At 47.3% G+C, this 22,287-nt stretch overlaps 2 protein-coding genes across 4 annotated transcripts; both read left to right on the top strand.

The window, feature by feature from the left end:
- Positions 1-4,888, top strand: LOC125722950 (SPRY domain-containing protein 7). Its single transcript, XM_048999251.1, has 5 exons — positions 1-230; positions 669-785; positions 1,225-1,391; positions 2,513-2,615; positions 3,771-4,888. Exons 1-5 carry the CDS (start codon positions 8-10, stop codon positions 3,866-3,868), a joined length of 708 nt encoding a protein of 235 aa, XP_048855208.1. The 5' UTR covers positions 1-7; the 3' UTR covers positions 3,869-4,888.
- Positions 4,889-4,891: 3 nt separating this feature from the next.
- Positions 4,892-20,499, top strand: LOC125722943 (importin subunit alpha-4-like). Of its 3 annotated transcripts, none has more exons than XM_048999242.1 (17): positions 4,892-5,005; positions 10,323-10,367; positions 12,525-12,614; positions 12,837-12,866; positions 12,971-13,023; positions 13,256-13,351; positions 14,241-14,326; positions 14,424-14,510; positions 14,633-14,802; positions 15,184-15,228; positions 16,058-16,189; positions 16,284-16,412; positions 17,199-17,303; positions 17,574-17,645; positions 17,758-17,920; positions 18,048-18,142; positions 18,406-20,499. In XM_048999242.1, the coding sequence occupies exons 1-17, from the start codon at positions 4,988-4,990 to the stop codon at positions 18,502-18,504; spliced, it is 1,515 nt and encodes a 504-aa protein (XP_048855199.1). In that variant the 5' UTR covers positions 4,892-4,987; the 3' UTR covers positions 18,505-20,499. The 3 variants fall into 3 exon arrangements, with proteins under 3 accessions (XP_048855199.1, XP_048855198.1, XP_048855200.1); XM_048999241.1 differs by lacking the exon at positions 4,892-5,005 and adding an exon at positions 5,529-5,715; XM_048999243.1 differs by lacking the exon at positions 4,892-5,005 and adding an exon at positions 5,782-7,041.
- Positions 20,500-22,287: the final 1,788 nt, after the last annotated feature.

Genomic DNA, 22,287 nt, shown 5'->3' with positions numbered 1-22,287 from the left:
GATATCCATGTCCTTCCGTGAACTAGCCGTCTATGGTCTCCGTGGGTACGACCCTCGTTGCTCGGCTTCCGGAAAGGCGAGGAGTAACGCTGCTTGTTTACGGATCGTTCGTTCCATATCAGCGATGGCCTCGATGTTTTCTTGCTGCCTGGGATGCTGTGGGGAAGGATCATCGGGACACATCCCTATGAAGGAGATGCCCTCGGTCCAGTTGGACACCCACCATATGGGTGAGCGGTGTTTAGCTCTCACGACACAGTGACATTTCTGACTTGTGCTTGTAACATGGACGGCGTTCGTTACGCCGTGTATCAGCTAGCTATGCATTTTACGATTTTACTAAAAGCTGTATACTTAAAATGTTGACAGCACGATTAATAGACTTCGGCAATGACATCGTTTGATAGAATCAGTATTAACGCCGTGCTGCGTTCGTCATCACTGGTGATGGTTCCCTAGGCTTGCTTTAGATCTGTTTCCACGATGCCGTCTTGTGTTTCTTTTTGCTGCTACAGATCTAAGCCCAATTAACAATCCGTTTCGATTGTTTGCGCGCAGTATATGCATTGACTCGTGTGAAATTAAGCTGCCCCAACAGCAGGGGTTCGTAAACTGGTCTGGCACACGACTGCCGGTAGTTGACCGTGTTACCCAAACGTGCCCGACAGGTACCGATGTGGTCATCGTTAAGAGTGGGAGAAGGATATGTGGAACTGGCGGTTGCCTTGCCAATGCTCCGCTTCACCAGAACAAGAGTTATTTTGAATTCAAGGTTCAGTCTACAGGTGAGCCCCTCGCTGACTGACAAAAGATGGAAATGAGGTATCGCGACTGCGCATTTCTGAGTTTTCCTGCGATTTAAAAAATTTAGATTTTTTTTAAATTATTATTATTATTATTATTATTATTGTTACTTTGCATATTGTTCATACAGGCACCATAGAAACCTCACTCTGGTGACTCTTGGACGGATCGGAGTACACCTGAAGTAAACCTGTGCTGCATTTAATTTGTAGCTCTAAGCATATCAGCGTATCTGTCATGTTTTAAAATGGGGGATGTCTAAAAGAATAAAAACTTATAAGTTGTGTTCGGGGAAACGAAAGGAAAATGTTGCATAAGTAGAGTGTTAATTGGTACCAGAACTAGCCACTCGCCTGTGTTTCCTCATTGGAATGATGTTTAGTGTAGGTCGGTCGTCAGGGGTTTCTGTCCTACCTCCAGGTGTGTGGGGAATTGGTGTGGCTACCCAGAAGGCCAACCTGAATCAAATACCGTTGGGGAGGGATATTCACAGCCTGGTGTTGAGACACGATGGGTCAGTCTTCCACAACAATGAAGAAAAGAACAGGCTCCCTGCCAACAGTCTTCCACAGGAAGGCGATATCGTGGTGAGTAGTTGAAAATGGACTGAAGACCAGCTCTGAAACTAAAATTAGGCTGTAGATGGCATAGTGCTTAAATGGCTTTAATTGTGATGTTGTTTCAAGTTACAGGTTTTACAGTTACAATAATTTTTAGTAGTTAGTAGAACGGATTTCATTAGAACATAACCAGCTGTATAGATGTAAGTAAATTGGGAAACTTGGTATTCTATATTTCCAGGGTTCCCACAAGTCAGGGAATATCAGGGAACTTTGTAGCTTCATCAAAATGCAATGTTTTCCATGCAGTATTTTTCCTTGAGTTATTACACACATAGGTTAGGTGCTAAGAGTAGATTACAGAAAAGATAAATTTATCTAATTTATCTATCAAATGTGGGAGAGGGAGCCCTTTACACACAGTAATTGGTGGGCTTACCATGACTGATTCTTGTCTGCTCAGCACAAAGGTGGTCTGTATTTCTGTTCTTTATAGGTCATGGAAATTCTGCGTTTTAGTCAGTGAAAGTCAAGGAAAAGAGAGTTTCACTTTTGACTTAGTGGGAACACTGTATTTATATCTGCCGATTCATAGTCCCAATCCATTCTTTTAATACATTTTTAAATATATCTTAAATACACACACAGACAAACACAGTGAGGCATTTTTCATCTGAGTAAGCCTTGCAATGTTGAAGTATTCTTCTTCCTTATGATGTTTCTGGAAACGCCTGAGATTAGATTCATTGCATTAAACAACGCTGTTTCTCCCTGCTAATAAAAGTATGGCATTGCAAATATGGCTGCGGCTTACTGCTGCATGTGACAGAACTTTACAATCCACGCAGCTAGCGCAAGTTAGGCGGATGCGGGAAGCTAAATGGATCGGGTATTGGATCAGGCTGTGGTAGCTGGTGCCTATCAATTAAAAAAATGCCTGGATCAACCCCAGTTCCAATCTTTGTCAGCTTGAGACATCCTTACCAAACACTTATTCTAGTGAAATAACTCATTTTCCAGAGAAGAATGGTTAAAGCTGTTAATTAAAACAGAAGACTGGACTTCCAAATATCACTTTGCGATGTATGAATGTTGGTGTTTAGTTGTTTTAATCAAATTAAATTTATTATTCTGTTTTTCCTTTTTAGGGTGTCACGTATGACCATGTAGAGCTGAATTTATATTTAAATGGAAAAAATATGCACTGCCCAGCCTCAGGAATTCGTGGGACGGTTTACCCAGTGGTTTACGGTAAAGAGCTGCTCCCGAATTTAATACACAATTTTAAGAAAATACACTTTCTTCACCCCTTGTGAGTCCAAAACGTCCTCCAGGGGCGCCGGATAAATGTCTGTTCTTGTATTCACCTCTTTCCTGATGTGTGTATTGCATCGGAGCGCAAGATGAGGGATGTAAAAACAGGGCTGTATATTACATAGCGACCGGGGGGGTGGTGGGGGTGTTCCACAAAGCAAGATCTTCCAGTTTGTTGAATACCTTAAGCCAAATGTGCAAACTGTCCAATAAAAGGAGAGATAAGTGGCATTTGTAAGTTATCTGGCTAATGGAGAATTTCTGCTTTGTGGGATTCCCCCCCCAGAGCTTTAGATGATGAGCGTGAAAATTTGTCTCGATGCCATATTTTTGGTACTTAATGGACATTTTCTTGCGCCCACAATTTAAGCAGATTAGTAGTAAACCTACAATATTAATGAGAGGTGTGTTGTGATGGCCAAAAATGAGTAATCCGTGTAAATTCGGTGTAAACATGTCAGACTTTAAATTACCAAACCACCTTTTTAAAAATAAATAAAAAAAAAAACTTTCACCCACAAATCTCTGTAAAAGTTGTTTGCCTCTGGCTGCTGATCTATCTCGACTCCAGTGCTTATTGCTTCCATGATTCACCAAAACAGTAGCGTGTGTCGCGCCGCTAACCGAATTAAATAAACATAAGGATGTGCCTAATTTATACAGACTACTAACTTTTTTGAGCATCACTATACACCTCTCATTAATATTTTAGGTATACTACTAATCTGCCTATTGAATTGTGGGTACAAACATCTGTATAGTACTGAAATCCTGGCGGCCGGACAAATTTTAAGCCCATCATCTAACAGCCTAGTGAGTATTGCACATGCACAATATAATCGTGACGTGATTTCGTGCAGCCCTATGCGAAAACCTAAGAATTTCGACTAAAGGTGTTATTCTTCGTTAACTGGTGTTGCCACTAGAGGGCAGGATACATTCATAGTTGATGCCTTTGCTTCACTTTTTTAAATAATGGACAATGTGAAAGCAAGCATGTCTTGTTTAAAGCCAGTTTTGCCCAACCTTCTGCTTTGCCCTGCAGAAAATGTACTTGTTTGGACCTTAATTTTTTTCTACTTTCTCTTGCAGTGGACGACAGCGCTATAATTGACTGCCAGTTCAGTGACTTCTACCACACTCCCCCTCAAGGTTTTGAAAAGATCTTATTTGAGCAGCAGATCTTCTGATCTGTGGGCCATGTCTCTATAGGAGCCTGCAGCCAGTCGACCCTGTTGCTTCCCCCCCCGTCTCTGAGCTGGAACTGCAGATTTCTATGACCCACAAATTCTTGCCCAGTCTGGCTTGAGTGTCCTCTGTGAGTGTTGTATATTCAGGCTGTTCCACGTCCCTTTGTCAGGCGAAAGTATCGCTTTCAGATATTACACTTGCCTCTGATTGCCTCATGTATTTGCTGCTGCCGTTGGTGTTGCTTTGTTTTAAAGAATAACTAACAGTTGTTAACACAAGTCCTCAAGAGCCGAAGGCTTCGTGTCTGCTGGCTGCGATTGTAAACACTTTCACCGTCGAAAGGCCATTATTTAAGTTTATTTTGTGGATATACAGTGACACTAACATTGCAAAATGGTGATACTGGCAGTCAGTGGGTCCTCCCAAAGAGGAGATGCTGCATCCATAATCTGTATTTTTTATTTATTTTATTTTAATTTTTTTTCCCTACCAGTGTGTTTGTGCACACATGTGGATTTGTGTTGTCCATCATTGTCATGTAGCTTTCCAGGCCTCGGCTCGCCATGGGGAAAATGGCAAGTGGTTTAAAAGCCATGATTTTCATTTACTTCTTACAGATGTGTACATCAGGTGGGTTTTTGTTAGTAGCTTTTTGCTTAATGTGAGCTTTATCTGTTTGGAAATATTTAATCTCCTGGAGGATTGGCATAAACATGCCTATTGTAATGTCTGTCAATTTAATAGTAGTTCTTAAAATATTTTATATATGTAAATGTAATGATTGCAGACAGTTTTACTTCATAAGTTTAAATTTTATTTTAAATGTTTTTTTATTTTTTACTTGGTATCACATGGAAGGACCCAGCTAAATGAATGAGTTTGGTTTGTTTACAGATTCAGGGAGTATTAAAAAATAAATAAATAAACATTTAAATATTAAGTTTTTGCACTGAAGGGATCTGAGTGTTCAAAACCAAATCTTTGATTCTGCACTAATAAACTTTTTTTTCCTCCCCAGTGACATGGTGTCTATCTTTAATCACAACTTGTCCCGAATTTAATTAATTCTAGTTGTCAGACACAGTTAAAATATCCTTAGGCATCTGGATGCTGCCCTGATGACTTCAAGCCTGAAGGTATGGAAGGAGAGATTTCTGCTCACTCGGAACTAGTTTAATGGATTGTGTGTGAATGTATCTGTAACAAAATGAGACGAAACGTCTACCCTCGGCCTCCATTCGCCAAGTATATGGTCTCGAGTTAAAACGTGACTTTTGGGCATTGTTTTGTCTGCGGTGAAGGAATTAATTTGATACCTGCTCAGTACAATTAGTTTGATATCCCCTTCACATGCTTTTATACGCAATGTCTTAGAAGCAGTTACGATCCTGAAGCTCTTCCCACCCCCCGGCGCCCCCGGAGCGACATTAGTCGCCCGGCGTAAATGATTCTTATGTAACAGCCGCGAACGAACGCAGCCTACGCAAAAGGGCCGGTGCTCGAAACCCCATTGAATAGTGTTTTTGCTGCCGGGGGTGCGGCAGAGGACCGACTGGCTGTCCCTCCCCGGCGAAGCCTGCACACGTTACGACCTCCTGGCGTCAGAGGCTGCGCTTGGCTCCTCCTCTCCACGCCCTCCCCCCCCCGGCCGGACGCGCTCCGCTGCGCCTCGCCGCCCCCCTTTCCTCTCCGCTCAGCAGCGGGACAGTCTCCCGTCTTTCACTGGAGCTCCGAGCGCCGGACTGCACTCCCCCCCTCCCCCCCCGAGCACACAGCCATGGCAGACAGCGCCGGCTTGGAGAACCACCGCATCAAAAGCTTCAAAAATAAAGGGCGCGATGTCGAGGTGAGGCGATGGCCGGCAGAGGCGGCCCGACGCTCGTGGTGCCTCCCCGGGATTATGACAGTCTTGGCGGCGGTGTGACTGGATGCTCGGGGTGTACGGTGCAGTCTGCTCCGGAACATCTTCCACCCCCTATGCCGCCATCAGGCGCGGCGGGCGCGGCCTATTAGAAGGCCTCACCTGCCGAGCCGCACCGTAAACACGGATCCATGTCGCCGCCCGGCTAGCCGGCGTCCCGGGCCTGCCATGAGGATCTCATTTCTGGCTTTATTCCTGAGGCCTGCCGCGGGGCCGCGCACCGCTTAGCCGGGGCTGTATTGTCGGCATTGGCTTAACAATGGCGTTTAAGTAGCCGCCTGTTTCTGCGCGGAATAAGGCGGACGCCTGTATGTTTCTTCGTACCCACCGGCTCACCTCGGTTACAGTTCGGAGATTAACTGTCTGATTATCAGCCGGAATTATTACTACGCAGCAGCGCCGACAGGCGCGCCGCCCGGAGGGGTTAGCATGCTAGCGCGTTAGCCGTTAGCGCGCTAGCCCGTTAGCAGGCGCAGCTTAACGGCCGGCAGACCGGAGGATGGCGGCTCACCGGACCTGGGAAGGCGGCTGGGAGCAAGGGAGCAAGGGATACGGATAACTGGAAACGAGCTGCTGATGGATGCGCTCTCTGGCCGGGGGCTCGGTAACGGACGGCGGGATGTGCCGTCCGGATGCTGCCTCAGCCGCCTTCCATTCATTTATTTAAAACGCAGAGCGCACTGCCGGCCGGCTCCCCGATCTCCCACGTTTAACGTTTTAATCCGCCTCCTCTTTGTGGTTCTGTGCCCCTTCATCCGAACTGCACGTCGCAGATTCACACCAGGCGGCTTTCGGCTTCCTTATCTGTGGCATTTCCATCATTTTCGTCGGTCCATTCCCTTTGTTTTCACCGTAAAAACGATGGACGCAGGCAATGAGATATAATCTATTAGAATATAATTATTATTAACAATTCTATGAGATGCCCAGCGTTTGTCTGTGCTGCACTTTCCTCCACATGAGTTTTGATAATCCTGCCCAGTTATTCCGTTATATTTACTGTTTATGGCTCCAAAAACTGATGAAATTTGCTGTAGTATTTTTCCTCCTTGATCAGTACTTGTCTGTCTGTTAGTCTTATACAGAAACCACTTCATATAGAAGATGGTTTTGTCATAGTTTATCCGATTTAACCGTTTTTTGAGTGTTGTAAAGTTTTAAGTGAGAATTGTGCAATGAATTAATCTGCATTGTGTGATTTTTATTTTTTTTTTCTATAACGGAGGACCGGATTTCAGCACTATATGAACAGTAAGCATATTGGTGTTAGTAACCATCACACATTATATTTTTGTTATTTTGTAATTTTGGTGTAGTTCGCGTGTGTGAGGAATGTTTTCAGGAGTTCATAACTCTGAGGATACTTTTAAATTATTATTTCTGTCATCTTTTGCTATCTGTGAATAGAAAGATGCATCAACAAAATTAGTATCAAATGAAACTTGGTTTTCCCCATTTTTAAAAATTTTGGTCGCATTTATCTGGCATGGTTATGTGAATATATCATCTTGAACTTTAATGACAATTCAAATTTTTTTGGAAATTGAGAATATTTTTGAGCTTGTTTTTTTCTTTTCCTTCATATGTTTCGGACAGCAAGTAACTTATATTCGTGTAGCTCTTGTCTGGCTTGCATGTTGTAGGTCGACATTCTTTGGCCATGAACCGAAGCTCTGGGACTGCAATGTAGCGCCAAGCCAGTATCAGCCATGATTACTGGTATGAGGCCATGTGGTGTTTGGTGGTGAAAGTGCTTCAGTAGTGATGGGTTTGGGCTTGCTGGCTTCAGGGTGCTTTGTAAAATAAGGTTTGGTCAGCGAGAGCCGTGCCTATTTTCTGGCTGGATTGCCTTGGTGTCCATGTCCACCGTGGTGATGCAATGTGAACTCCTGGTGATGGAAGCAATAATTGTGTCTCCTGGTTCTCATGGTAAAGCTGGATGTTTGTGTAGCTAATGCTAAAACTGTGGGGGTGTTTGCCCAGAGGCAGGGATTCCCCTCAGGGTTTTCAGGGATGCCCATGTGTGCTCTGGGTGGTCTTCTCAGTTCTCTTAAGGTTTTATGGACTGGCAATATTCATGATCTTGATCTCACCTCTACTAGCATCTGGGAAGTGAATTTGTGTGAATGAGGTTCACTGTGATCCTTTGTTTTGCTTCATTTGTGGACTTTGAGAGTTTAGTGTTTATTTGAAGTTCACTTAGATCTGTGACTCCTGAATTCAAGAAATATTTATACAGTTTTTTGATGGCTTAAAAGCATTGACAATTGTAATTCAAGATTAGAATCACAAGTGCTTCATTTTTGAAGAACTTTTTGCAGTATTTTTCTATAATGTGCGAAGTCGCATGTAATCATTATCAGCAAGAGTTAATCTGAAATGACTGCCAGCATGCACTGGGGCTAGGCTGCACAGTCCTCGATTTGTGAGGAAGCTCGAATCCAATGAGACTGAATATGGAAGACTTAGTCTTTTCCATCCAGCAGTTAAAGCAATTGATTACTGAATTCTGTGAATATTTGTAGTAGCAAAGTTCCAGTTGTAGGTTTTCATCAAAACATGTCGCAGAATTTAGCCCCGTATAGCATGGTGGAAATGAGGTTTCCTGAGGGCCAGCGAGCGGTAGTGCCTGCCAAACTCTCAGTGCTATGGGGCTGTCCCACTTCCTGGTCCCCCCCCCCCCACAGAGGGTCAGGGTCGCCAAAGCAACTGAATGAACAATCAGGATTCCTATGAGCAGTTTAACAAGGTGGAGAAGCGTGATGAGCTTTGCCTGTGTGTGACATTCAGGTGTGTTTTGGCTCTTAAGCACAGCGGGGATGCCATAGGCTGAGCACGGGGGGGGGGGGGGGGTCGTTGATCATGGTCATTTTTAGAATGTTCATGTTAGTGGATTTGGTGCAGAGGATTAATCCTCCTTGCTGGCTATGGACAAAAGCGTCTGTTAAATCAATAAATGTAAATGTGATTTTTTTTGTTGGCAGAAAACTCATTAAAGTTGGTGGCCCTGGTGTGAAAGTAAAGCCTGAACACAAACGAAAAATATTACTGCCATCTGCACTTGGTGCTTACATGCCTGACCCAGTCTGTGCATGTGACTGTTTGCGATGGTAACACTAGCTGGGAAGCTGCATCACAAGGTCTAATATGATCTAACAGCAGGGCCCCCCCTCCCGGCTCGAATCCTGGGCTAAATGGGTGATCCCCGCGCGGGGCGTACCACTCTGGGTTTTGGCACGGGATGGTGGACAGCTCGTGATTTGTGAGCCTTGTAGTGTGTTCCCCTGTGTGTGACCAAAGCCAGCTAGTCGTTCGCTCTACTCTGCGCCGTTCTCCGGAGCCTCAGCTGTTGTTTATGTCCTGCAGTTTTTAAATTCTTAAATGCAGAAGGTCTCTCTGTGGAGAGCAGAAATAACCCAAGCGTAAAAGGTTGCCCCCCGGGGACTAGGCCGGTGACTTATGAGCTGGGGTGTGTAATCCAGATCAGTGGTTCTCTATCCCTGGTTTTTAAGAGAGAACTCTGTTGCAGTGGTTCCCAGTATGGTCCTCAGGGACCCCCCCCCCCCAGACAGTCCTTATTTTCCTCCCACCAGCCGTTCGGAAGCTGGGAGGGAGCAAAAATATGGACTGTCTGGAGGGGAGCTCGTAGGGGAGCAAAAACATGGACGCTGCCCTATTGGATTAATTACATCAATCAGACAGATCTATATTCTCTCTCAGAACTCTGGCTATTGGCAGGACCCCCCAGGACAGGGCCTAAGAACCTGACAGACATCTGTGATGACCCCCGGAAGTGGTGTTAGATATGTGTTGTTTTTGCAGCATGTGACCTGATGGGGGAGGGACTTCACTCCTGGGCAATGATTTATGTAAAATACAGGCATTCCCCAGGTCTGTCTTGAAGTCGAATTTGTTGACAGGTCAGAATAATAAAAATACATAACATAAGGCATTAATAATATAAGTAACTGCATAGTACTACACTGTACTGTATGTCCTGCAATATTTTCACGAGCATTACAAAGTCATGCGTGCATTCCTCCTTAGGAACCATTATATTCTTATATGACTCAATATATAACTCTAATTCTTGTTATATAATAGGATTCATGGCCATTTCTTCGTAAGTACAGGTGGTGTCGAACGTTCTTACTGCCCGTATATAAATACATATGAACAATAACATGTATACGGGTTTTTAGTTTGATGAATCTCCACCCTCTTTGCAAAACTGGAACTTTAGGCGTCACATTGTTTTCAGAAGGTGGAGGTGAGTGACTCTTTGTGTCACCATAGTTACAGTGCTCTGGCCTGTTCCCAAGGTTACACTGCTTTGGTTGGTCATTAATCCCGCTGAGTGCCAGTGGCAGAACCTGAATGGAGTGGTCAGCTTGGGGGCCGGGATCCCCACCGGCCGCGTTCTGTCGGCATTGCTGCGACCACCTGACCGGCAGCAGACGTGGAGTCGTGTGAACCGTGAACCTTCTGGGTGGTTGCTGCCTGACGAGTGACCCTCTCTCCATCTCTTTCAGACGATGCGGAGACACAGGAACGAGGTGACAGTGGAGCTGCGGAAGGTAAGATGAAGATTTTACCCTGTTGTCTAAAGCGCGTCATGGGGTCTGTTGGATATTTAAATGGGAACTCCCCAGACAGAAAGCCAAGCTGTCCCGGGGGCTGTGCGTTCACCCGCCCCTCCCGTCTGCATGCCCGAAAATGCATCCTGTGGCAAGCCGTGTGCCCTCAGTCCTTCTGTTCTACTGTTGGGGCTCAGCAGTGCCACTCTATCCCACGTCGTTCCTTATTCCGCAGCTCCTGGACTGACTGTTAACCTTCAGGTTCTCTGGTGTCCCGGTTCCCGTGGCGCGATCCGTGCGCGGGGTTTGTTGGATCTGAGAGACGCTGACTCGCTGGGGTCAGAGGTGGAATGCGCGAGTCACGGCAGGGGCTGCGAGTTGGTGCAAGGCAAAACACATCCCGCTGCCTGCTGGGGGCGCCGTCCTCACCCTGGGAAACAGCCCGTCCTGCTTTCCCATGCATTTCTTCACGCACGTATCACCTGGGGGGTAAAACTGTGCTGCCAGTACCGGGTTTGTCACAGAAATCCTGTCCTCCCACCTGGCCGGACTTTGTGTTCCTTCACTGAAATAGAAGAATGTTTCGTGCATGTGTGTTTAGGGCTTAGTGTTTGCTCACTGCGTGCTTTGGCTTGGGGGCTCGTTTTCCTCGTGCAGTCATACACACATGCGCCTCCTCCAGGCTACAGCACATCCATAACAACGTGACCAGCCCGTCTGGTCTGTGTGTGATTCTGACTGCGTCAGACGCTTCGCTCTTCGGAGAGCAGGGATGCTGCCTAACTGAAGGCTGTCATGCTGGTCACATGACTTAGATTATGTTGCATAACGGGTTGACAGTTCTCTAGTCTATTGCAGACCGGCTTCATTAACCTATCAGAGGGTCATACAGTGCATGCAGTGGGTCTCTGCGGGCGGCGGTGTGCTGTAAACCCCTCTGGTGGACCCCTGCTGAGGTTACTGCACTTGCCCAGCCCCCCCCCCCCCCCTCCAGGCCGGTTCTCATACCTGGAGAATTTCAGGCTCTGCCTTTGTTTCCTGCACTCTGTGACCCCAGGGCTGCGGGCACCGAGTTGAGCTGCTGTAAGCACAGGCGGTTCATCTCCAGCCTCCAGCAGGAAGGGCTTTTAACCAGGATGGCAGCCTTCAGCAGCTGCTCGGGCCGGGAGGGCCTCTGCGGGGGCCGGGCGCTCTGAAGCCTCTGTTCTGGCCCAGCCGCCGCTCCCACAGAGCAGCTCCTTTTGGAGGAGGTGACCACAGAATATGTTCTTTGCACCGTGGTTGCCTGGCATACTACGCTCAGAACTGTTCGCCGCGATTACATTTATAAACAACGTCACGGTCGAATCTCGCTTGTTGACGTGGAGCCGATGCTGACAGGGCGAGGGGACCTGTGTGCCGAGCGTAGTGTAGAGCGCCAGGCTGTGGGTCGCTGTGAAGGGCAGAGTCGCATTCCCTCTCGGGGGGGGGGGGGGGGGGGATTACGCTGGAGGACCCAGTGCATTCCTCCCTACCATAATCAGCCGGTTCCAGCATTGTTATTTAGCTGGGAGGGGGGCCGTGTGCATCCCACCCCCATTACATCACTCAGGAGAAAGCACTTTTCCAAAAGCACATTTCCAAAGGTTTCTGCTACCTTCAGAGAATTTCCGCTGCAGCTTTTGCTGATGTTAAGTTATAGTGGCACCAGCTGCTTCTCTGTAACCGTGTCTACTGGGTGTTTAGTACCTTCTGTTGGGGTTTGGCGGGAGGGTGGGGTGTCAAACTGCCTGTGATTCACATGCCTGTAAATGACATTTACAACATGGTTTTTTATTTCTTATTTGGTAGGGAAAACTCGGAACCGGCAGTGAAGATTATTTTTATTGTTGGCTTTGTCAGAATTTATTTGCCGAGTACAGAAAGTGTAAGGAACTTGTTTTGGTGCCGGTGGTGGCAGGACGTATCAATCAAACATACAAGCAGGGCAATAAAAAACTAAATATAGGATAAAATAGAGGCAGCAGTTGGGAATAAGATGTGCAAATAAGCAATAAACTTGTAAATGAACAAATGAACAAAGCAGACAGCTGCTTTATGCACCAAATGTCTGCATAGTGGGGGCCCTTGAGCTGTGGGTAACACTTATGAGCCTTTGTCGTCATCACCCCCCCCCAGAACAAAAGAGATGAGCACTTGCTGAAGAAACGCAACGTCCCACAGGAAGAAAGCCTCGAAGACTCTGACATAGATGCAGATTTCAAAGGAGTAAGTGTCCTTGCACCGCATTCCCTGGGTCGTCTGGCAGGTTTAGTTGTGTTGTCGTTATCCCTCGTCTGTATGTCAAAGCCGATTGGGTCATTCAGCCCCGAGCCCGTCCATCTCGCATGCTGTCACACTCGTAGACCAATGGTAGGAGATTTAAGCTGCCAGGTGGAGAGGGATGTGATATGATTTGTTTTCAGTGTCTCTCTTCTTCCCTCCTCCTAGCAAAATGTAACACTAGATGCGATCCTACAGGTAAGGCTCAATAAGCATGCATAATTGGTGTGCACTTTTGAGCAAAACCGCCCTGTGGGATTGTGGGAATTGCTAATATGCCCGTGTTTTGTCTGCCTCTGAAGAACGCCACTAGTGACAACCCCGTCGTGCAGCTCAGCGCGGTGCAGGCAGCCAGGTGAGTGTGTGTGTGTGTGTGTGTGTGTGTGTGTGTGTGTGTGTGTGTGTGTGTGTGTGTGTGTGTGTGTGTGTGTGTGTGTGTGTGTGTGTGTGTGTGAGAGACAGATACTGCCTGGGAGCAAAGTCTGTTTGTTGTCCCTGGCAGCTGCAGTGTAGATGAATCCCCACCAGGGGCTCCCTTTCCTTGCCTCGTCCTGCGCTCTGACACTCCACCTCATCCTCTCTTGCAGAAAACTGCTCTCGAGCGACAGAAACCCCCCCATCGACGACTTGATAAAGTCGGGAATTCTCCCCATCCTGGTCAAATGCCTGGAAAGGGATGACAAGTGAGTATGTAGTCTGCTTGAGGGTGGGGTGCGTGTGTGTGCGTGCTGGAGTGCCGCAGCGTCCATGTGTGCCTTGTCCTTTACTTCTGCCCTTTAACTGGTTCCCAGTCACCCAGTTAGGAGGCATTCACTTCCTATGTCCCTTAGGGGAGGGTGGTGGGTGTGGGCTGGGGCAGGGGGCACCCTGCCACGGCGAGCCTGTTGTCAGGCTTCACCCTCCCTGACAGCCATTGGTGGGCCTGGTGCCAGGGAGGCGGGACCTAAGTAATGGGGGTGGAACTATTGCAGAGACAGATGGTGCAGGGTGACACAGCACCGTGGACGATGTAACATAAATGCAGTGACATGTCCGGGTGATGGGGGCACTGAGGGCTCCTTCTGAGAGAATCTGGTCTCAGCCGCTTAGGAACTGGGATCTTTTGCATGCCTGCATCTTAGTTTTTTTTGTATCTGAAACCCCCCCGTTTCCTGGATTTTTGGAGATTTGCGCACCATGGTATTTTGACTCCCTGTGCGCAGTAACGTCTGGCCAGATTGTGGAGGTCAGAGGTCGTGGGGGGAGGCAGCGTGTGGGAGCGCACTGTGTTGGCTCGGTCTGGGGCCGGTGGCTCGGCCCCCGCGTGCCAATAGAAACAGATCTGCTTTCCTGGCCATCAGTGTTCGCCGTTCCCATGCTCTGGAGTCTGACCTGAGTGGTCCATGCCGGTCGCTGCGTCGCCATCTGGGTGCCGGGGAAACGGGGTGGGGGGTTTCTGTGGAGAAGGATGTTTGTCATATTCAGCCGCAGAGGTCTTAAGCTGCCGTGACCTGAAAGGCGGGAGCGGCCTGTGCAGTTTCGGCGCCCCGCCCGCCGCTGTCTGTGAGCTAACAGTCCCGCCTGTTCCCGCAGCCCATCCTTGCAGTTCGAGGCAGCCTGGGCTCTAACAAACATTGCATCCGGCACCTCCGCTCAGACTCAGGCTGTGGTCAAATCCAGTAAGTCGCCCAGCTGACGTGTCTTTTGCCAGCTGTAATCTGTGTGCCATTGAGGGTCTGGACTGTGCCCCTGACCGCTGTCTGATCGCGCCCGCAGATGCAGTCCCGCTCTTCCTGCGGCTGTTGCTCTCCCCCCACCAGAACGTGTGCGAGCAGGCTGTCTGGGCACTGGGCAACATCATCGGTGAGTCGCCCCTTCGGAGGAAGTCCCGCCCACACCGGGCCGCCTTCCCGCAGCCTGACCCCGCCTTCCCGCAGCCTGACCCCGCCTTCCCGCAGCCTGACCCCGCCTTCCCGTGCCCGCAGGCGACGGGCCACAGTGCCGAGATTACGTCATCTCGCTGGGTGTGGTCAAACCACTGCTGTCCTTCATCAACCCCTCCATCCCCATTACCTTCCTGCGGAACGTCACCTGGGTCATCGTGAACTTGTGTAGGAACAAGGACCCTCCTCCTCCAATAGAGACAGTGCAGGAGGTAAGGAGTGCGTGCATGTAACCCCTGTGTGTGTGTGTGTGTGTGTGTGTGTGTGTGTGTTTTCTCCATCCCGGTTTGTGTCATCCATTCACTGCTGAGTGGAAGATAATCCAGTAATCGGTGAGTGTGAGAGTTCGGGGGGGCGTGGTCGGTCCTGTAGGGTAGCAGCAGCTTACTGCTGGACGCCTCTGATGCTGGGGAGTGGATATGGAGGCATAGCCCCCCCCCCCCCCCGTTTTGCGGCCAAGTACTGATCCAGCGTTTGCCTCCTCTGATTCCGATGGTAGCATCTGATAAAATGCCTGCCTGTAAGACTGCTGAGTCATCTGTTTGCTGCACACTCAGCCTTTCTCTCTCTCTCCCTCCCTCCCTCCGTATCAGATCCTGCCCGCCCTATGCGTTCTGATCTATCACACCGATATTAATGTAAGTGCTGCCTCTTATCTGTTTTGAGTTCATGCCTCCTGTAAACACAGCTGCTGCCACCAAGCTTTGTCAGGCTTCCTCTCGGCAGTGACAGACAGGCGTAGGGCTGAAGGAGGCCTTGATGAGAGGCTCCCTTCTTGCGGCCTGTGAGATTCGCTTGCGAATGGCAATTGCGAAAGTCTTAAAAAAATAAAACGCCCGAGTAATCTTATAACTTGAGCTCTCGTAACGTTCAACAGCAAGATCTTTTCGTTTATTTTACCTACTCAGTTTAAAAGCTCACACATGAACTGCATTCACACACAAAAAGACAAAAGTTTCCAGTCCTGATGCTTTTACATGGCAATAATACAAGTTAGTGATTAGTTGTCATTGTTGACGCACCACAGCCCACAACAATGAAACGTGTCCTCTGCAGTTAACCCATATGTGACAATGTGACACAGCAGGGGGCAGCTAATTCAGCGCCCGGGGAGCAGTGCGTGGGGGTGGTACCTTCCTCAGGGTACCTCAGTGGTGCCTTGCTGATTGGGGATTTGAACCTGCAATCTTTCAATTATAAGTGCGCTTCCCTAAACATCAAGCCACCACTGAATATTCCCTCTACCCAACATTTACCAGAATAATAAACCAAGGCTAAGGGTGGTAAATTATAATCCCGGTAGTATAGCTTCTCAGTGTTTTCTCATCGTAAACATTATAGATGTGTGTGGTTTGTTGCCTATGCCAGAAAATCCATAGAGTCTTAAAATCATCCAGTTTGTAAGCCAACCATTATCTACTGGACTTTCTTGTGCCTGAGCGGACCTGTGCCTCCCTCTGGTGTTAGATTCTGGTCGACACGGTGTGGGCTTTGTCCTACCTGACTGATGGAGGAAACGAACAGATCCAAATGGTCATCGACTCGGGCGTGGTCCCCTTCCTGGTGCCTCTGCTAAGTCACCAAGAGGTCAAAGTTCAGGTGAGTTGGCATGAGTTTTTTTTTTTCTTTTGCTTGCTGGAATACTGACTGTTGGGTGTGGCACAGTGGGGCTAATGTGTCACTTCCTGTTAAGACTGCAGCCTTGAGGGCTGTGGGCAACATAGTGACGGGGACGGATGAGCAGACGCAGGTTGTGCTGAACTGCGACGTTCTGTCCCACTTCCCCAACCTGCTCACGCACCACAAAGAGAAGATCAACAAGGTAAGAGCAACACCAGCCTAGTGATCAGCCTGTAGCCTGATTATTTTTCTCCCAGTTATATTTTCTTGATTTTTATTTGTGACTTATTTGTCACCACCGTATGTTCCTTTACCTGCCTTCTTAATGCTTGCTTGGCCCCTGGTAGGCTTTTGTTAGCTTGCTTGGCCCCTGGTAGGCTTTTGTTAGCTTGCTTGGCCCCTGGTAGGCTTTTGTTAGCTTGCTTGGCCCCTGGTAGGCTTTTGTTAGCTTGCTTGGCCCCTGGTAGGCTTTTGTTAGCTTGCTTGGCCCCTGGTTGGCTTTTGTTAGCTTGCTTGGCCCCTGGTTGGCTTTTGTTATCAAGAGAGTCAAGCTCTTATCGGCTACTGCAGTTGCATCACTGGGAACTGGCAGGTCAGCTGCAGACTAACAGGACTGCAGAGAACTTGGACAGCCAAGACAACCTAACCCTCCAAGAAAATGGCCAAGATCTGTTTCGTGGGACCCTCGCTGTGTTTGACATCATCACAAATTGCCCTGTTGCTGCCCCGCATGTATTGCCTTCCCACAGTAGTCAGTAGTATTTTTCTGCATGTTTGTTGTGCACTGCGGCAGACATTCGCTCACCTACTTGAATTCCTGAATCACTTTGCATCTTCGGCACAGGTTTTGCCTTCGACACGTACGCATTATCTCGCTGTCACCAGCAAACACGATGAATTACAAGTTGAGGACATATTGAGCCTGTGGTTTGTGAGTGTTTGTGAAAGTGAAACCAAAGTTAATGCGTCTGTCGTCTTGCCTTTCCAGGAGGCAGTGTGGTTCTTGTCTAACATTACAGCTGGGAACCAGCAGCAAGTCCAGGCTGTTATCGACGCTGGTCTCATTCCCATGATCATCCAGCAGCTGGCCAAGGTCGGTCCACCATCACCACCAACTTGTACACATCCCTGATTCCCAGATATTGCAGTGTGGCAGGAAACCCCAGTCTGCAAGTGCAATCACTATATGAATGTCAAATGGCAATATTCCTAAATGGAATGTCATCAGTCCCCCCAGAGGGGGGTAGCTTAATGTAAATGGTCTGCTGCCTAGCTACCTTTGTGCAGGTCATTCACAGTGTGGTGATGGTAGTCACAGAGAAGCGATGCTCTGTGATGCACACCCCCCTCTCTCTCTCCACAGGGTGACTTTGGCACGCAGAAGGAGGCTGCCTGGGCAATAAGCAACTTGACGATAAGTGGAAGGAAAGATCAGGTGAGTGAATTTCAATTTTTTTTTAAGCCCCTCCCCCCACAGAGAAAAAAATGCAGTTTATGCACTAAGATTCAGCTCGGTCAGTCACAGCTTTGATTTTTTTTTTCCACAGGTGGAGTTCCTAGTCCAGCAGAACGTCGTCCCGCCCTTCTGCAGCCTGCTGTCTGTGAAGGACTCTCAGGTGGTTCAGGTTGTCCTGGATGGGCTCAAGAACATTCTGATCATGGCAGGCGAGGAGGCCAGCACTATCGCGGAGATCATTGAAGAATGCGGCGGTAAGACCGTTCACGTTAGATTAGATTAGATTCGGCTTTGTCACTGCGCCCAGTGCAGGTGCGCAGTCAGTGAAATGCAGTTAGACGAGTTTTGTTCTCAAAAGTCAGCATCCTGTCTTTATCATAGGTTTGGAGAAAATTGAGAATCTGCAACAGCACGAGAATGAGGAGATCTACAAGCTGGCGTTTGAAATCATCGACCAGTATTTTTCAGGAGATGATGTAGGTGCACCGGTTAAACGTGGAAGTTAGTCACTGACCTGTATGATACTGGTTTTGTATGTGAAATGAAAATGGTTTAGTTTAGTTTGGTTTAGTTGTGGCTCATCACAGTTGGAATATCGGCCTTTTGGTTCAGTGTGTGGTTACTCTCCTTTAAGCAATCTGAGCAGTGACTCATTGCAAGGAAAATCTGCAGACCTCATTCATGACGCTGACCTTTATTTTTTTTGTTTTGCTGCCCCCCCCGTCCCCCCGCCCCCAAGATCGATGAAGACCCAAGTCTGATCCCTGAAGCCACTCAAGGCGGGACGTTCAACTTTGACCCAGCCTCCAACCTGCAGACCAAGGAGTTCAAATTTTAAAGCGAAGTCCTGCCTCGTATCCATCCTCAGCACCCCGTCACCTTCAAGAGACCTGAGTAGATCTACTAACCAGAAGCTCGCACCGCGACCACGCACTGAAGGATCGGAGACGATTCGAGACGATCCTCTCCAATGCCCCCCGCCCCACCCCCGCCACCCCTGAAGACTCTTGGTTACAGAGGCATTGTGACAGAAAAGGCCTCCTCTCTGTCACTCTGCAGTTGCCAAACGTCCCTCTTGCTGAAACACACGCGGACAGGAGCTGCTTGTGCATGATCCTAAAAACGTATCGTATGGACAAGAAAGAAGGAGAAATCCCAACATCAGTATGATAGGATTTTTCTTTCTTGCCATCCTCCCCGCCTCCGCCACCCTGTCGTTCTTTTTTTTTTTTCTTTTTTTTTACTTCCCTGGAATCATCCCAGGCTCAGTAAGCGATTGCAGAGCCCACCAGCTTCTGGACTGAGGCTCCGCATCTGGGCCGGGCAGGACAGACCGAGGCTATTTGGTGCCAGCCTGGCTTCTGAGGAGGAGGGCAGAGGCCGGGGAGCAGCGATGGACTGAGCAAACCCTTGTTTATCTTTATTTGTTTCGGGAGTTATCATTGGAATGTTTTTATGTGTTAAAATGGCACCATTTACAAAAATGACTGTGAACGCAACTGAAGGCGCAACACATGGTGAGATGGGGGGGGGGGGGGGGGGAGGAATTATTTTTACTACGATTCTGAGAAGAATGAGAGGTTTAAAAAATATTTTGCAGCACTGATCTCTAAGTGTGGAACCCGGAAAATGAGAAGAAAAAAGTGAACATGGAGATTTAAGCTCTGCTTGAGCTCAGACCGAAGGATTTGCAATCTCTCCCGCAAGATTGAACTCCGCAGCTGTGACATCGTTGCCTGAATCCCTTCTGACTGACCAGGCTGTAGGCGCTACGTGATGCGGGGATTCCCAATCTTCCATCAGTTTGAGCTGGTGTGGTTGGAACCTCCTCACCCCCTCAATCTTAATCCTAATTTCTCCCTTCCTCCTACCACGTGACAAATAGACACAAACGCACTGCAAACACTGGTTTTTGCTTTGGGCTTTTTTTTTCTAAACTTTTTGTCTAATTTACATTTTTTTTAGTTTGAAGGACAAGTAGTAGACTTGTTTAAACTGTGGAGCTTCCGTGTGTTTGGTTTCTCAGTCTTATACTTACTTTCCGAGTAGTGACCCGCGCTTACTGTTTGTGGAAAGTGCCAGTTGTTCGAACACGTGACGATGGGATTGTTCTCACTGCGTCTCTGCAATACTTTTTGTTCCGGTATATATACACAAGTTTTTTTTTTTTTTTTTTATTAGATTTACTGCATCAGACCCTAATTGTACAAACGAGAACATCTCTTTGGAAATGTTTCCCGCTTGAGGGTCGTGTAGAGCTGCTCCGGATTCCCGCGTCATATTAATGGTCTGATTTTGGTCTCCAACCTCCGTGACACGCTGACGGAAGGTACTGCTTTCAGAAATGGGTTTTCTCGCTGTCGTGACTGGACGTTTAACCATCTTTTTTTAATTATTTTTTTAAAATAAATTTCCTTGTGCGTTTTACCTGTAAAGGGATGGAAAGCAGAACCATTTTTTTTTGCTTTTGGACTAATGTAGTTATGTTTTTGGCTGCTAACTACTGAAGAAACCTGTGTTCAGGAAGAGCAGTCGGAGCCATGAAAAAATTTGAACAAAACTAGCAGGTGTACAGACATGCACTATTTACACGCCTCGAAAGAGCCACTTTAAAGATTAGAGTTTTTGCCTTGTATCTCCGACAGATACAAGCTCGTTTGTTGCAAGATTTTTACTTGCTGAGGAAAAAAAAACTTGTATTAAATAATAGAAACGACAGATAGCATTTTGGCCTCTGATTGTTTATATCTTTTTATAAATTTTAGATTGAATTTCTCTTTAAGGTGGCTCGTTGTTTCAACTCTTGTGCATATTAAAGGTGAGTTGAAAATCATTGTGCCTTTTGGTTTTTCATTTCTAAGCAGCACAACCTTTTTCAAAACAAAAAAAAAAAAACTTACCGATGTTTGGATTTATTTTTATTTTTTTGGTGCGGGCTTTTCCTCCTCGCTGGAATATAACCGTGAAACTTCTCAGGCAGGGGCTGGGACTCTCACCGCGTGTCAGAACGTGTCTTGGCCGTAGTATCCCAGTGGACGCACCGCCCTACTCGGCCGTGCCCGCTCACCGCGTCTGCCTGCATTGCTCTACCCGCAGCCATACACGTCACCATCGGGATTCTCAGGGATCCCCTTGGCGACATTGCTGTTTTCATCGCTCCCTCAGGACATGGCCTGTGTATTACTGATCCTAACCAAAATAAACTTGCTGTTAGCCATTGCTTCCTTACTGTTCCAAGTGTGATGATTGTGTGTGTATGGGTGTCTATGGGCGCGGGGGTTAAAATTGATACGTTTTAGGCATAATAGAATGCAAGAACAATGTAAATATAGATTACATGGTAATTTCAGTGTGTGTATTCTGCTAAAATACTGGATTTGCATCATCCTTCATGTTAGGGAAACACACTGGAGGTGTAAGTAGGACGAAGTGTCGTCTGTGGGTAAAGGTGCCTGGTGATCGTCGCTGTCCGAGGTCCTGGGCGAAACCTCATGATTAACTCTGTGTTTTCCCTTGGTATTTATCGTCGTCTGGCTCCTAGATATTCCGTTAGCGCTTACTAAAGGGAAACGGTGGTAAAGAAAAGGTGCTTCGCATTCATGTTGACTATACAAATTCATGTGGTTGTTGAATAACACGTAGGTTGGGTTCGCGTATGTATATAAACGTACGACACCCAGGCCGGTCTCCGAGGGGGGGGGGCAGTTGAGGCCAACATGTAAATGATCGTGCCTGCTACTGGTTGATCATTGTGATACAGGGGAAATTATAGTTAAAAATAACTGACCGATCGTTGTGTGCAGGGTGACCATTCTGGACTTGCTAGCACCAAATTGTAGTGTGACCACGCAGGTTATGTTACGTCAGGCTACCTGATCTTGTCCAAGGTAAGATTTAGAGAACGTGTAGGCCTATTTCCAGTGTATATTTAGTAGGGATGTAACGATACACAAAATTCACGGTTCAGTACCATATTAGTACAAGAAAAAAATTATTTGTTTTGAGGTCATTTATTCAATCTGCAAACACATAATTAGGGTCCGCTGCAATCCGCCCTGTCGACGCGTCTGACTAACATGCAGCGATAAACAGCTATGTAGCGCATGGTTAAGACAAACAGTCCTGGTCTTAGCTATCCCGTACTGGTGTACTTTGTTGGCAAACCTAAATGTTCCCAAACCGCCAATTATGACTGACTATAACCATTAGCCATAAACAACTCACAACCACAATTACCATGAAATCTCTTGTTCAACATCTACTTCTGAATTTCGATTTCGTGTCAAACGGAAGAAGGTGCACTGACGAATGCGAGCATTTGGCAGTAATTTTATTTATTTGATAACTTATTTAGCCTATCATTATCTAATCAAGTTTCCGTTTTGGATATCGGTCACACCATCCTAATCACGGCTCTGCATAGAGGGACTGTTCATTCCAAAAATTCTGGAGACGATTCCAGGTCCGATTCCAAGAACTGGGAATCGATGTAGCCCATTCCAGACAGCAGTTTATTCAGATTCTCGATTCCAAAGACCTAAAAACATGGGAGGAAAAGGGGCTAGTAAAAAGATCAAGACGGAGTAGTATAACTGACAAGAGATCTTGATATTTTCCAATT

This window comes from Brienomyrus brachyistius, unplaced genomic scaffold, assembly GCF_023856365.1.
Source record: "Brienomyrus brachyistius isolate T26 unplaced genomic scaffold, BBRACH_0.4 scaffold44, whole genome shotgun sequence".
Classification (NCBI taxonomy): domain Eukaryota; kingdom Metazoa; phylum Chordata; class Actinopteri; order Osteoglossiformes; family Mormyridae; genus Brienomyrus; species Brienomyrus brachyistius.
The sequence above is the reverse complement of the archived record's forward strand: the minus strand, read 5'-3'. Positions and strand labels throughout refer to the sequence as shown.